Below are 17,080 nucleotides of genomic sequence, written 5' to 3' on the forward strand. Positions count from 1 at the left end.
AGAACACGGAAAAATAGTGCTTAAAGGGAGAGGTAGTAGAACTTAGCAGAAGTTCTACAATATTAACAAAAGATTTTAAAAATCAATTAAGTATATTCTTATAGGGCTAGTTGTTGTAATTAGAAGTGAGATATTTCTAAGAATCCATTCCAATTTGTAGCTAAATCTGCCAAGATGTTCTTACCAATTATGTGTCAATATAACGAATAATTTTGTCATGTGGTCCCGGCATAGAATGGGCCAATTTTTCCTTTACCGTAGGTATCGTAAGAGGTGAATAACTAAACTTAATGGTCAAGGGATGGGCAGCAGCGTTTCTCTTAAAACATCACCAAAGTCTAACTGCGATTGCCAAACCGCCTACCAAACATGGCAGCTACTGGTAAAACCCCCCTTATGGGGGAGGTCTATGTTAAGCAGTGGACAGTTAAAAGCTGATACGATAATAAAAATAGCCACAAAATGTGATATTTTACACTACATAAATAGCTCCACATGTATTCTTACGATGACTACACTCTTCGAACTTACGGTATAATTTTGTTTCGGAATTTGAATCTAGAATATTTTTTATATCCATGCATGGCTTTTGATTTATAAGCATTTTTGATAAATATACATAATTTTTTAATAAATAATAATTTAAAATTATGTTCCCAAAAAAAAGACTTCAATTGTCGCAGCTATTTTGGTTTAAAAATTGAACTACTGAACCGATTTTGATAAAATTGCTACAGGACCAGTCTGAAAGCATATTCTTTAAATATTCATATAACAAACGTAAAAAATTACAATCAATTTTAGAACCTCCTTCTTTTTGAAGTCAGTTTCAAGAATTCTTTAAAATCGACTGACTAACCAAACGGTTAAAAGTGAATTTAAAACATTCGACTGGGGTAACATAAAGTGCAATATAGACGGTGCATCACATCTACACCGAGAAAACAAACTTTACCCCTTGTATCACACACAAGCCCATAAGGTTTAAATGGCATTAAAAAATCCATAGCTTTTTTTTAATGTATTTGCATGCTAATTAAATTAAAAAAAAAAAACTTTATATTGTAACACTAAATAAAATTATGAATCACCTTGACCCTGAACAAAGTAAGCATTGTTATCTGTTAAAATCAACGAGAAAGTAGGACAATGTAATAGTTATATTAATTACAAACACCTATATTAAACAAACTAACAAACAAACCACGTACATATATATTATGTAAACATGTTATCATCATATCAACTTTAAACTGCCCACCCCCTGGAGGGGTATTGTTAGTAATGCGGACTATCAGTCCCATTGCTAGCAACATGCTCAACCAGGTCAACCTCCACGTGGTCCCCCTGAAAACCGGCCTACCTTATCATTCTCACTTATCATCCCTTACTGGTGCCCCGCCAGTGTATACCGTTAGCGCAGTCGGGGTTACCGTTCCATTATCATCCATTAAAACTGTTTACGGCTGAACATAAGCTTCTCACATAAGGAGGGGTTTTATCAGTAGTTGCCACGCTTAGCAATCGAATTAGCAACCGCAGTTAGGTTTTTGGTGATATTTTAAGTGGGTCGCTGCTGTCCATCCCTCGACCAAGGTATAAAATAGTGTTAATTTATTTACTTTTTAATTCATAAAAACACTTTAAAGTTATACCAAAATAAATGACTTGTGACTAAACACAGGTCAATTAACTCGTGCAGTTTAACTATTTTATTATCCTATAAATTTAATTTATAACCCACAAAATTTATACTAAGAATAGGGGACCCGTATTTTAAAATAGTTAATTACGTACAATGGGTACCTAATCGTTCACTAATTAAATTGGTTACTTGGCAATGAACCCAAAACAAAAACTACAATCATTTACCATCGTGTTTCAATTCAAATTATATCAAAGGGAGGCTTTGTATAAAAGCCCTCTGCTTGGGTACCTCTGTATAATTTTTTTATTGTTAGGGAGGCAAACGAGCAGATGGTCCACCTGATGGAAAGTAGCTACCGTCGCCTATGAACACCTGCAACAGGAGAGGAGTTGCTTGTACGTTGCCGGACTTTTAAATGTTTGTAGACACATTTTTTTTTTAATTCCCCATTATATATTATAATTACTAGAACCGCATTCGAGTATTGTGACACTTCCCTGTGGTTGACTGGGAGAGAATGCTTTTAGCATTAAGTCCGCTATGTACACATATATCGTCATAGTCGTAGAATACTGACGGATCTGATAAAGATTATATATAAAGATCCGTCAGTATTCTACGGCTATGACGATATGTAGTATATGAATAAATAAATAAATAAAATATTGTAAAGGAAAAACCGAAGACGGGAGCTCATTCTACAACCTAAAAGTACGAGGTAGAAATGAACGGGACGCACCAATGGTAGTAGTATACCATCATCGTCAGCCTTTAACTGTCCACTGCTGAACATAAGCCTCCCCCGTTGGCCGTTTTGTCAATAGTTGTCACGCTTGGTAGGCGGGTTGGCAACCGCAGTTACAGTTTAGAGATGTTTTAAGATGGACGCTGCTAAATATCCCTTACCCTCCTTTAATCGCCTTTTACGACACCCACGGAAAAGCAAGGGGTGTCCTATTCTATGCCGGGACCACACAGCAAAATTATTCGATTTATTTAAACATAATTTTATTAGTTAGAACATCTTGGTTTAGCTACAAACGTCGCTGAGTAATTATAAATAACTCACTTCTAATTACAGTTAGCCCGATAGAACTGTATTGATTTTTAAAATCTTTTGTTATTATTGTAGAACCTGTGTTAAGTCCTACTATATTTCCCTTTAAGTTCTATTTTCTCGTGCAACATTCTACCTCAAACTCAGAGAATCCAAACCATCTATTAACTTAGGATACACGGCAACTCGTAGCGCTCGACGCTGCATAAAATCAAGTGGAAGGATCTACAGGGAATCACTTGGGTTTGCAGGTCTGTGTTTTGGTTTGAAACGTGGGATGCGGCAATGAAATTACAGAATATAAAGTAGTAATAATCTCTAGCGGAAATCACAGCAGGGAGCTCATTCCACAGCTTGCTCGTTCATGGGGAGTAACTTTTCTAAAACCGCACTGTAAGCGACCATTTAGGTTCTAGCGTGTGAAGATGAATTCACTATCGATGGCGAGCGGTGTGATGATAAAAATTAGCCATGGGCATAATTTCGAACAGTTCCTCAAAACACTATCCGTTATACAAGTAGTAGAACACAAAAGAGAGAGAGATCTTAAATATTTTTAAGCGAGTCATTTTATGATATAAACACCAAAATACTCTTTGTATTTTAGGGGTGGCCGATTTGTCTAGTCCCAAGATCTGTTTGCTGTCGAAACTGTGCGATCTACCAATTACATACTTCTTGAAATCATAAATGAAACAACATGGTTTCGTACACAATTATGTAGTATTGCAGTATGTTTTATTTTATTAAGAGGGAAAACATAATACTAAAAAATTATTCTTAATAACTCGATCGTGGCAAGGCAAAAAATATTATATTTTTTGCCTTGCCACGATCGACTGGACTAATAGTCGCGATCGACCGTTTGGCCACCCCTGGTGTATGTAGTTGCAGCCAGGTAAAGTTAGGTTAGATTAAGAAACAATAAAACAATGCAGATATGTAATTCTTTTGTATTTCTAACATATCAGAACTTTATACACTAAGTCATTTTATTTACATGAGCATTTTCGCTTCACAATAATATTACAATTAAAATAAATTTCTCTCTTTATTATATTATTTATACACATATTTTCATTCAACCTATTCATTAGGCAAAGTGACAAAAACCTCTCACTTCAAAAGCACATTTGAAAAAAATACTGTTTTTTTTTTCCTATGTATATAGAAACGTCTAGTATTAGATTATAACATTTCGAATCATGGAGCGGGCTTCGGCAAATATAATATTAATATCAATTAGTTAATGTACAAAGAAAATTATTATGTGACCATTTGCAGGTACTATATAAAATGAGACAAAATATCAAAGTTGTTGGAAGATTTTGGTTAAAAGGCGGAATTAATGTGCATGTAGTCATAAGAAGGATAAATTAAGTCACAGCCAATAAAACGTATAGATTATAAAATTCATTTTAGTTTAAATAAATAAAGAAACAATTGGTATTGCACCGTGATGACTTTGTTTTTAAAATTCATAGATTAAATTAAGAAAAGCAAATTACATTTTGTATGTTTTCTTTTTTCTACAATTATCTGTAGGTAATATACATGTTTATTCCTAATTAACTCATTTCATACAAATAAAATTAATATTGAAATTATTTTCAGCAGAATTAATATACATATATAATTCATAATAATTTGAGCGAATTAATTTAATAATAAAATAGTATTATTTAAAATTAATTTCATTAATAGTTTTTAAATATTTATTACCTAATTCGACAGCAAAACACGAAATTAATTTCTTGTACATACAATACTACACGGAACTCATAAACAACGAGGAGTTATTAACAATTTAACAACATCGACTGTTGGCACAGCATTAACTTATTTTATATTTACAAATTGACCCACCTCGACCTGTAAGTGTCAGTCGATGTAGATACAAATTGTACTGGAACCTTTCAAGAGAGCATGTAACATGTTGAGCGATAGAGGTGGACAATTAAGCCAGGTATACGCAACACTCCAACCGTGTTAAAATATAGTGATGTACCGAGTTGCCCCTTTTGTATTCGTGTATTTTGGTACACATTAAAAATGTAATCGAATCCCGAATCGAATCTGAGAACTCTAGTTGGTATAGATATTCGAGTAATTTTGACATATTCAAGTGCTTTTCTAATTGCTTTTTGAAATTTAAAAGTAAATAATAACAAGAAAAAGTAAGAAAATAAATGTTCAATAATCTAAAAATTATTTGTTTGGTAATTAGGAAAATTTCAGAAATATGCTAAACACGAATTACATGTTTCTGGGGGATAAAAAAGCCCCCTCTATCCTTGTCTCAGAGTGTCTAAGTTCTGTATATTGAGTACTCGAATAAGTATTCGAATGAGCTTGATTCGGCAAATCACTATTCAAAATGTATTCATTTGCCAAACGAAAGGTAATTACAAAGTTTAGAATCAAAATTTGATGCATACACCTAGCAAAATTCATCAAATACACTGAAAATACATGTCACAAAACATATAAAAAAAAATGTTAAAAAATATCTACATGAAATAATAGATTACTGTGTGTTTGATGACGGTATTACACATTCGTACCGTAATCTGAGAATTATATGTCATTCGTTTTAAACTAAAATTCTAACTTGATAAAGCAATTTATAAATTACTCTTAAAATGTAAATAAAAATATCAGACACGGGTATCTTAATATACAATTGTTAAAATGTTGGAATTTAATGGTAAAAACAAAGTTGGCATTTTTTAATAACCATTTAGTAATTATTGAAAATTATTTTTAAAATTAACTGATTATGTATGAGTCAGATTTCGATATAAACACTCTTAATTTTACCTACAACCACCGCCGATGACAGTACACGCGTAATGACAAACAGCGCGCTGGTCGCGCAGTGCTGTTCGCGACACAGCCGTAAACCGCGCTCATGAATAAGTGCTCCTATAGAGTTCGAAAATAGACGAACACCCCCGAGTTTAAAGCGTAAGTAAAGCCTGCATAAATAATTACAACTTAAGAAATAGAATAGATATAAACCTTAAATTTACATGAAAATTAAGCGTATAATTTTATCTCTTTATTGTGATGTTAAAAATACTATATTTTTCATTTTGCAAATTCCTTCGAAAATACCATCGAACGCTATAACACGGTGCAGCATACATCGCCACAATAATCATACGATATGGGACGATAGATAATATCGATATATTATAATGACGATAAAATTGTGCCGTACCATGCTATGCCACGTATAATTATAAAATTGTGCCGTACCATGCTATGCCACGTAAAATTATAAAATTGTGCCGTACCATGCTATGCCACGTATAATTATAAAATTGTGCCGTACCATGCTATGCCACGTAAAATTATAAAATTGTGCCGTACCATGCTATGCCACGTAAAATTATAAAATTGTGCCGTACCATGCTATGCCACGTAAAATTATAAAATTGTGCCGTAACATGCTATGCCACGTAAAATTATAAAATTGTGCCGTACCATGCTATGCCACGTAAAATTATAAAATTGTGCCGTACCATGCTATGCCACGTAAAATTATAAAATTGTGCCGTACCATGCTATGCCACATAAAAGTATAGAATTGTGTCGTAACATGCTATGCCACAGAAAATTATAAAACGACCAGTTAAGGTCGTCGATGTGAATTACTACCATTTATATAACGCATAACGTGTGTCCACCTCACATTAATAACATTGTTAACAATTTTAACGTTCAAGTTGGTAAAACTTAACAAGTTAAGACATAGAGTTATCGAAATGATACCAGCAAGTAACTTGAGCATGATTTTACAGAAACATGTATTGCGCAAGCTTAAATATCTATGGATTTATTTAAGCTGTTTGCTGCGATCTGTACGTAGCATAACCTCAAAATCGTAAATTGTTATTCTTAACCTCGTGTTAACAAAGATTTAAATCATAAAGGGAGTTTGGGATGATTTTAACCTGTGATTAATTCTAGTGAAACTAGTGTTTCATTCAGTTATAAATAAAATAATAAGGTATTTTACTAGATATATCGTTACCGACAAATTAACTCGATATGACATCAGTTGCGCAGCACGAGTAACAATTCTACATACAAACGCGTCTCCTGCGCAACTTTCTTTATCTATGGTTCTATTCAAATTGTTTACTGCGAATTGAACGATATGTAACAATTTTACAATTGGATATTAAACATAATGCTGGGTACACACATTTATAACTTGCTGAATGTCTCGTAAATCTGCAAATACAACGCAAAAGCCGAATAAAAATACAAATATATACATATCGGACGATATCAAACTCGTTTCGGCTATCGCCATACAGTTTAAATAAATAAAGATTTTATTTTAAAAAAAATGCAAAATTAAAAGATTTGGGAATTTACAAAGACAAAGTTTGGCATCCGCTTCCAAATCGTGAACAAATTATAAATTGCAATTTTACTCAAGTAAAATCATATCCACTCTTTCTTTGGACATAATTGTGATATTAGACAAACGTGTAAACCCAGCATAATAAACTTAATCGTTGATCAACCACCAAGATCCCAGAAACACGAATACTTTTTTTATAAACATCAATTTTAAAGTCAACTGTGAACACCAACAGTGTTTTGTTGTTATCTGGTACACAACGAATGCCCTGTCTAGCAGTAATTTTTATACACATATAAAACCGATTAGTTAAATTAGGCACAATGTGAGGACGGCCGCGCGGCCCGTGCCAGACGTAGACACTAGCTCGTACTACTTACTAGTTCCAGATTGATACAGGAATAAGCCGACGCCAATTAATACATGTATTGTACTTTCCAGTTTTCAAAATCACCAAATAATCACTTTCTGACTATTCCTGGTCTCCTAGTACTTAATGCCGGCGCATATCACCAATTAATATTGCATTTACACATATAAGCCACAAATTTTAATGCCTAACTCATTAATTTATTCATTTATTGACTTCCTTTTTTTTTTATTATATAACTGTTAGAAATTGACGACACCTATTAGACATGTTTTTTGTACAAGAATTTTTTACAGTATCTACCTTACGGCACATCACAGATTATATAGAAAAAATAAATTTTATCCCGTTATTCTATATTTATAACAAGTACACTTTTGCTCTAATTCTACGTTTTCACAGTTGTGAGTTGAAGGGAAACAGGTAGGTTAGGTATAGGTAACATTGATTTACAATCCCTAGATATCGCTCGTGACACAAAAACGCGTTTGGAAACTGTCACCGGCTTGATAAAGACTAAATACAATTAACCTAAAATCAAATGTTATTATCACAGATATAAACGAGGGCGCTATTTCAATTTATAAGAAAACCACCACTAAACTGTTTTCTATAATTTCTTCAAACGCTATTATTAATCAATAAGAAATTCCTCTCCACTCTGGTTCACCATTTCGATAATACCATATGTAATATAGTTCTATCATCTTTTTTATATACATTTCTTGTAACTCCATTAACTGAAGTTATTAAATAACGATTATTTAAGCAGTTTTTAATGTGCACTGCGACATCTTTTTACATGGTTAACCACAGAATGCGCCCTACATTTAGAGTGTTAATAGTATATCTTGAGATTGTAAATCAATGGATATTCATTTAAACTTATTCAATGCCCAAATTGGATCAAATTAAAACATTTAATATTGATATAAGTTTCAATTTAGTTCACAACGTATGCAAACAAGAATTTGGACACTGAACAAGATACAGATTGCCTAGCACATGCATCACTTGTCAATCTATAACATTTTAACTATCTATTATACATGGATTTATTGACAGACAAGTTCAAGTAGGTATTAACCATATGCATTGTATATAATTTGACTAATAATATTAAATTACATTCGTTCTGTTTTTAACGAAGGTATCCGCTCCGATCCATTTCACGTTTAACTACAGTTTGTTCCCTATTTATAGTTTAAATATTTTTTGTCATTAATAAATAACTATTAAAAATAAAACATTCCACATTCACATTGTTATTGTTTGCAACCAGTACTGAGTTGGGTATATTACATTGATTTTAAATAAGTAAACAATTTATTTCGAATAAAATTATTTGGCCTACTTTTATACATGTCCACAAATGTTCAAACATCACGACTTGTCACTTTGCTATCACCATCTCAAATAAACAAAATCACTAATAATTAATTAGGTATTGCATAAATACATTTATACATACGCGCGATCTTAACATAAGACGCGCTAAAACGCGACCTTTTCACATTTCACTTTCTTATTATTCTGAAAAATCTGTACATTTTTACCTGTTCACCCGTGTCGCGTTTCAATAGGAATGATTGCAGTCACGTCCAGGTGAGGTAGCAGGCGCACAGAAACTTGGATAGGTGTGATTTCGGTTACATAATCCAGCCCGCTAACATAACATGCCACTCATTGTATCGTATTATTGCTAGAAAATATTGGCAGTACACAGATTTCATCTAACCACGGAGAGACATGTAGGCACTGTCGGAAAAGATCCCGCTCACGCAGGAATTATTCGCGCCCATTTTCATCCAATGGAATTACGACGATCATGCTCACAAACTAAACACTGACTTTCAAATTTCACAGCTGATTAACCATTACTTAACTAATCAAGTCTCAAAGTACCAGGCGTCTATGAGGCGCTAAGAAGTTCACGCGGCATGAAGGCGGGCGCGGCGGTACCCTCACGTAGGTGGCGCTGGCGGCGCGGCCGCAGGGGCAGAGGTGGCGGCCGGCGCTGTGTGGGAACTCGACACCACCACCACGGGTTTCATGATTGTGGTGGCACTTAGGTACTGCGCGCTCACCGTCAGTGGCGCCACTGTGCCTTTCACCATTTGGGTTTCTACCATCTGGAAGAACCATTGATCATTGTTTAATTATTTTTTGCAATAACATTTTACATTGTATTTATGCTTAGTACTTCATAAAATATGATGAATACTGACAGAGTTATAGTTTTAAAATTAGAATTACTTTGTTTAATTCCGCTACCATTAGTATGTTGGCAGTCTAATAGTAGCGGATTTAAACAAATTAATTAATAAGTAATTAATTAATAATCAATAATAAAATCGCCTTTTGTACCTTTGTATGTATATTTTAATCTTTACTTCATGCATGCTTCATGCTGTATTTCAGTTGAATTGTTTATATATCATTGTTTATTTTTATATTTTTGCTGCAATAAAGAGTTTAGTAAATAAATAAATAATTCTAATTAACTAGTAATTAATAATGTTAACACAATACCTTGTGTGTAAGCGTGTGCGTTTGTAACAAGTGCGCGGCCGGCTGCGAGACGACCAGCGGAGTGAGCCCACTCACAACCACGCTGCCTCCTTCTAGAACAAACACCGCATTACACATATCGCATACCAGAGGGAGACTTTGTACAAAAGTCGTTTGCTTGGACGTCTCTGTCTCACTCGTGTTTCTACCGTGAAGCAGTTGTGTTTGCATGCCTGTGTTTCGGTTTGAAGGGTGGGATATGACGTGAATTTACTGGGTACGGAGGAATAACACCTGAGTCTTCAGGAATGGCATCATGGGCGAAACAGTATATGTCCATGGTACTGCTCTGTCTGTAGGCGACGGTTACCACTTTCCATCAGGTGGGCCGTCAGCTTGTTTTCCATTCTAAGTTGCATAAAAAAATATCGTCAGCGAACACGAAACTACATAAAATTGTATTCCACGAAAAAACCGACTTCACTTGTAACAAAATACGTTATTTTAAATCGATGTTAATAAAATTTCTATGAGACCAATCGAGAGACGGCGTCATGAGGTAACAAGCATAAAAAATACAACCGAATTAAAACCCTCCTTCTTTTAAAAGAAGGTTGAAAATTGTAGATGGAATTGTGATTTAAAAACATACCTGTAGATACGGGCGTCGGCGACACAATCCCGTTTTCTTTAGGTACCCTATTGTTATCTCCCGTGGAAATTCCTAGAAACATAATTAAAAAAAATACTACTTAATTATTTAAAAAAAATATATAATAAAATTTCTTACGACTTGTACTTAGACCTACATCATATCAGTCGCTAACTATCCATTGCTGAATAAGGCTCCCCCATAAAGATGGTTTTTGCCGGTAGTTACCACACCCATAAAGATGGCTTTTGCCGTCTGTAGTTACCACACTTGGCAGTAGCCCAGAATTAAACTAGTTCACGATGGTTTCCGGGGAGAACCACGTGCAGTTAGGTATATTTTTGATGATGTTTTAATGTTTTAAGACGAACGCTGCTGTCCATCCCTCGACCATTATGTTCCCTTAGTGACACCCACGGGAAAGAAAGGAGTGGCCCACTCTACGTCTGGACCACACAGCACACTTAGACTTATTAAAAATTTTACACTTAGTCTACTTCATATTTTGCTGCTATAGTTATAAAATATTTTCTTGATTCTTTGATTTTGAGCGAAGCAAAATGTAAGTCTATTAAATAAATCGATCAAAAATGTTGAATGCTTTTTAATAATTAACAAAAAACGACTTTGCCATTCAAGGTTTGGAACGGACGCTCTTAAACTTAGATATTGAAACTAAGCATAGGGAATATGAATACCGATCCGATATCTATATATTGGATTTCTTTGAACATCAAAAGCGGAAAAAAGGTTATCACCTATTTCCATTTCACACATATCGATCGTATATCTATTTTCTAATATGTTAGAAGTCTGTTATAGAATATTATTTTTTGGATAACAGACTTTCAACATATTCTTTAGTATATAGATATTGTAACTAAAATATATATTGCTATGTATTTTAGTTACACCCACTCTTAATTCAAACCACACACGGGTGCACAATTTCTTGTCAAGTTTTTGTAACATTTTGTATGTTTGCAAATTGACAGGTAACTGCAACGTTGCCTCACTTCGTCAAGCTAAAGTTATGAACGCTCTTGAGATAGCATAGTAGCGGAAACTACTCGTTTGTCACACTTTCACATAAAAAAATAATATAATATCCGGCGGGACGTATGCTTGTTTGTAACATTAATTGTAAATAATATACTTGTTACCTTTCCCGTGGGTTTGGTACCCAAGAGGCGACTAAGAGAACTTAATGGTCGTGAGTTGGACGCAGCGTTCCTCTTAAAGCATTAGCAAAGGCAAGGCTGCAGTTGCCAATCCGCCTGCCAAGCGTGCTAACTACTGGCAACACCCCCCCCCTTCCATTGGAAATTGCCATAAAGAATGCCCATTCCTTATGACAGTCTATGGGACAGGGGAGGCCTATGTTCAGCAGTGTTATATACATGTTACCAGGCTCTCATAACTCACCATTGGTATGTATCGTTGGCGCTTGTAGAACTCTTAGTCCGCCGCCAGCAGATAACAACTGTAACGCCGCTGGGCCTACTACTAATCCGCCACTCCCCACCACCTGTATTTATGAAAAAATATAATAAAAATAAATGCCACAAAATCGCCTGAGTCTCAAACTAGTTAATAGTAATTCCGTGTTATGTGAAATAAGGCAAAGAAATTCTGGGAGCACAACTCGGAACACTCAGATGAAAGACAATTTAGAAAATTTCGATCCCTAAATGAACCCGTCCAGGAATCAAACTTAGAATCTCAGTTACGCAAAGAAACGTGTCCACTGCGCCATAGAGGTTAGCGAAAAGAAAATTTTAAAAGGAAAAATTCTAAAAGGCAAGATAGATCAAGAGAATTAGAAAAGACCCTAGAAGACACGAACCATAAATGGGGTTTACTTTGCATTAGATCTGTCAATTTGATAATCATAATATTCATGGACGAATACACATTTACATAGGCGACTCCATACATAGGTAATCCTATTATGATTTGTGTACAGCGAGATTTTTAGTACTACACACAGTTTTGCATAAACTGTCATATAGGTAGCCTATTTCACCCAATGACACCAGCCAGAAAAGTGCCAATGACCCGAGGTAGACGGACGGAAAGGGATTGTTAGCAATGGAGGTTGACAGCCCCATTGCTATCAGGTCGACCTTCACACAATTCTTGTTGAATTCGTCACGATGGGCTAACTGACCTGCTTCATCCTCATCTATCATCCTTCACTGATACCCCGCCAGTGTATACCGATAACGCAGGTGAGTTTTTCTATTTCATTATCACCCACAAAAAAAAAAGATCCGAGATAGACGCCCCTGTTGATGAATCCGGAGCAAAGGGGTTTGCTCCAAGAATCAACCTGAGCCCTCTAGAGGGCAAAGAAGTCCTGCGTAATGTGATCTAGTATATTCGATAAATAAAAACACCAACCTGTGAGAGGGGCAGGTGTATCTGTGCGGGGTGAACTAAGGCAGTGCTCAGAGTGCTGGCCACTCCGTTTTCCACCGATTGTCCGTTCTGCAAACCATAATACAAGGATTTTTCATTATATATACATAATAAATTATAATAATTTAAATCTATGTACCCGACTTCGTACATATACAAAGAATTTTCGAAAATAAAATATAGCCTATGATGCTACCTGCTGATACCATCATCATTATATCAGCCCTTAACCGTCAACTGCTGAACATAAGCCTCCCCCTTGGGGGGTTTTGCCCAGTAGTTGCCACGCTTGGCAGGTGCATTGGCAACCGCAGTCAGGCTTTAGGAATGTTTTAAGAGGGACGCTACTGCCCATCCCTCGACATCCCTTATATATATAGCCTATTCTATGCCGGGACCACACGGCCATAATGTAGCTATAATTCTATAGGTGAGAGAATAGAAAAATATTGACAATTAATGTCGGTAAGTTAGTATTCCTGTCGAGCAGAAAAAGTTGCGGGTAGAAACTAGTATAATATGAAACAAATGCACAGACCTGCGTAGGACCATCGGCGGGTGCCAGTGTGGTCAGCGTCAGGGTATTGTGTCTGGAACCATATGAAGTCCGAACAACCTGTACACAGAAAAAATATCTAGGGTACATATGCATATTATATAAAAATATAAAAACTTACAATCTCTGCTCTTCTCATATAAAAAAAAAATTACAAAACTCATATAAAAAAAAAGGTACACAATTAACTTTACTGGAATAAAAATATTTTTATTTATTTATTTAAGCATGCCGCTACGCTTGCATGGATTTTGTATTTCGATTTGAAACTTAGGACATGGCAGTGAAATTACAGATTACAAAGGCACAAAACCATAGTCTTCAGAAATAGCAACGCGTAAGGGATACCGTGCATGTCAGCGTATACTGTCATCTATGATGCATATGTGCATCACGACAAATCACGAGCAAGGAGTATCACTTTTGATCAGTGGCTCCATCAGCTTATTTACCATTCTGAATTACTTAAAAAAAGTATAGCAAAAATTGGATTATTTGCAGAGACGGATTAAATGTAGAGAGCGCCCTAGGCAAGGTACTATGAGGTCATTAGCGCACCCTCTAGCGGACAATATATTACAAAATTTTACTAGTAGTAGTAAACATAAATGACTGAATTATGAATTATTTATTAAAAAATTGATACAAATCACATAAAACAAAAAAAAATTGAATTTTTTGCAACTACATTTTTGTCTTGCAAATTGCCAATAACATCGTTATAGTATAAAAGAAACAATAAGTTTGATTCAATGTTAAGTATTTCTAACGACTTTAATTTCTTAACTGTCATGGTTGAGCGAAGATAATTTTTTACTCTCTGTAGACAGGAAAAACTCCGCTCACCACTTCAATTGCTGACTGCCATCGATACGCACATGTTTGGATAAATTTTATAAATATATTTTACATTATGTATTATAGGTATATAGTAGCATAGGTCCTGATATAATTAATTATGTTATTTCTATTACTGTTTAAAAATTCCGCACGCACCCCATGTTACCTCACGCCCCTCAGCGCGCTCTAGTTTGCCTTAGAAATAATCCGGCTCTGATTATAATCAAATTAACAGATAATTATCTGTTAATTCAAAATTGCTGAATAATTTCTTTAATCTCAGGTTCATATTAATTTTGTCCCCAGTGAAATCTCTTATTTTTGTATAAAACATCTTTAGCTCCATCTATAAGATAGTGACATAATAAACATGTAATATGTATTACATAAACACATCAATAGATGACGCTTTATATAGCAAGGTAGTTTCTATAAACTAAGCTCCTAATCCAAGATTAGGTCAGCTCTAATTTCTAACACGATACCAGGAGTTCATACCTGTGAGGTGGTTGGCGTTATTTGTATCGGCAGCGTACGCAATTTAGTGCTTAGGTTTAGGGTGCGGGGGGGTGAAGCCTCCATTCTAGTAACTACGGATCGCGGGGGCGAAGATGTAATCTGTAAATAAGACGATTAACTTATTTAAGTAATATTCAGATAATAATCTGAAATTAAGGAATAAATAAAAATATTAAAATTATTATTTGTATAACAAAGAAATAGGTAAATTTAAATAACGACTTACACTTATAGGAATTCCTATAATTTGCCCATTTACATTTTCTTCTTTCTCTTCACTTGCCGAATCTGAAAAAATATAAACTGACATTATAAAAAAAATATATAAAAAATACAGTATAACTTTGTAACTCAAAAGATTTTTCAATTTCCATCCAATACCTACATCACAGATAAAACATTCATTAAATGATAAAAAAAAAAAACTTTCGCATATTATTTAGAATGCCAAATATTAAATAATCTCGATTTATAATACTAGGAGTGCATAAGCGCAAAAAGGTGAACTCACCGATACTCCGAGGGCGCACGGTAGCACGCACCGATACCTCTCTCTTCAAGGCGGCTAGCCGTTGTTGCGCCGCGATCTTCTCGCGAGCTAGACGTTCCATTTCGTGCTCACATTCGCGTTCCTTGCGTCGGAGCACCTGTAGATAATGCATCAAGAGGTATAATAAGATAATGTATCCATAAACAACAGTTTAAAACATTTACTTTAAAAAATTTAAAGGGCTTAATTACAATAATACCATAATAATCGCATCAACAAATGAAAATAAGCCAATATTGTGTATCAATTTATGTACTTTACAAGTGCAAATAGATAATTGGGTATTTTTTCCCAATTTTGGATAAAAATTAATATGTTCGCGTATTATTGGAGAAATAAAAATCTTGGAGAAATTTTAGGGGAAAAACAAAATGAACTGAAGAAATTTGGGTACTTTTTTTTGGGAAACTGGCTAATAGTTTGAGAATTCACATTTGAATAAAAAACTAAATTCGCATATGGCAACCCTGATAGGTATATACGTATTTTAAAACTTTTAAAAATTCTTAGAAAATCTCTAAATTACTGTATCATAGTAATGCAGTTTACCAAAGACTTACTTTAACTTATTAAAACTGGCTAGAAAGCCATTACCCTAATTACCAAAGATACTTCTTTACAAGTTATTTGTTTTTTTTTTTATATGGCACAGGACATAGCGCATCCGCCAAAAACAACGTTTGGAAAGTAAATTTTTGTAAAGGAGGTTTTAGACGACGGAATTTGAGATAAGGATCAGAAAAGTTGCATAATTGCTATTGGTAAGTAAAGATAGCTGAATAGGTATTACAATATATTTATTTGTCAAACTTATAACAAATCAAAGTCAAAATAATTTGGAAATAGAAAATTCGAGTTTTAAAGAGAGAACTTGAACCTTTCTAAAAAGGTCGGGGAACTTTGAAAAAGGCAATGAATAAATACCTTTAATGTGTTCCATGAAAGTTGGCGGTAAAGAGCAATGACTTACGAACATTGAAGCCTTATTAATAATTGAATTTTGAAAGAACCATACTGCCGTAGCCAGTATTGTTTTGCTTAATAGGCATTTCAAGAGAAAGCCTTAGAAAATATAACGTGACAAGTTGCAAAGGTTGCAAACGCTATTTGAATGTTCTTCGGCTTCTTCTAATAGAGTTTCGAGGATTTCTTAATATTATGCCGGCAATGAACCCTTGACGGTTGCAAAATGATACTAATTTTATAAGAAACAATTTATAAGTTTGCTCGTATTTTTTTAACTGGTATGTGGCAATAGGAAATAAGCAATACAAGGTTGTGTGTAAAATAATAGTTATTAGTGGTCGTCCAGTGGTCGAAATTTGACCATAACCATATATTGTAATAAATGAATTTATTATGGTTATGTTTGACATTCAGTAACACTATAGACAAATAATATTATAGACAAAAAATATTAATCTATTCTCAATTTGACCACAGATTTTAACAATAAACTAAAGAGTAGTATATATGTATACGTATGTATGTCAAATACATGGAAGTGTGTGTAATTTTTTTTTTTTTTTTTATTGTTTTAATGTATTTTTTATGCATAATGTTAAAAAAATATTAGCA

General features: G+C 34.3%; 1 protein-coding gene across 3 annotated transcripts in view; it reads right to left on the bottom strand.

Moving 5' to 3' along the window:
* Window positions 1–3,644: 3,644 nt before the first annotated feature.
* Window positions 3,645–17,080, bottom strand: part of LOC113515239 (max-binding protein MNT-like) — a 44,572-nt gene continuing 31,136 nt past the window's right edge. For 2 of the 3 annotated variants that reach the window (XM_052896168.1, XM_052896167.1), the window contains exons 5-13: window positions 15,464–15,599; window positions 15,179–15,240; window positions 14,932–15,051; window positions 13,576–13,653; window positions 13,020–13,106; window positions 12,042–12,144; window positions 10,617–10,688; window positions 9,986–10,077; window positions 3,645–9,585 (exon numbers count right to left, since the gene is read on the bottom strand). In XM_052896168.1, coding sequence (XP_052752128.1) covers window positions 9,418–9,585; window positions 9,986–10,077; window positions 10,617–10,688; window positions 12,042–12,144; window positions 13,020–13,106; window positions 13,576–13,653; window positions 14,932–15,051; window positions 15,179–15,240; window positions 15,464–15,599 — 918 coding nt within the window. In that variant the 3' untranslated portion in view covers window positions 3,645–9,417. The remainder of the gene's footprint in view (window positions 9,586–9,985; window positions 10,078–10,616; window positions 10,689–12,041; window positions 12,145–13,019; window positions 13,107–13,575; window positions 13,654–14,931; window positions 15,052–15,178; window positions 15,241–15,463; window positions 15,600–17,080) is intronic. The other variant, XM_052896169.1, reaches the window with a different exon arrangement.

Source organism: Galleria mellonella, unplaced genomic scaffold (assembly GCF_026898425.1).
Source record: "Galleria mellonella isolate WM207_F2 unplaced genomic scaffold, CSIRO_AGI_GalMel_v1 utg312, whole genome shotgun sequence".
Classification (NCBI taxonomy): Eukaryota; Metazoa; Arthropoda; class Insecta; order Lepidoptera; family Pyralidae; genus Galleria; species Galleria mellonella.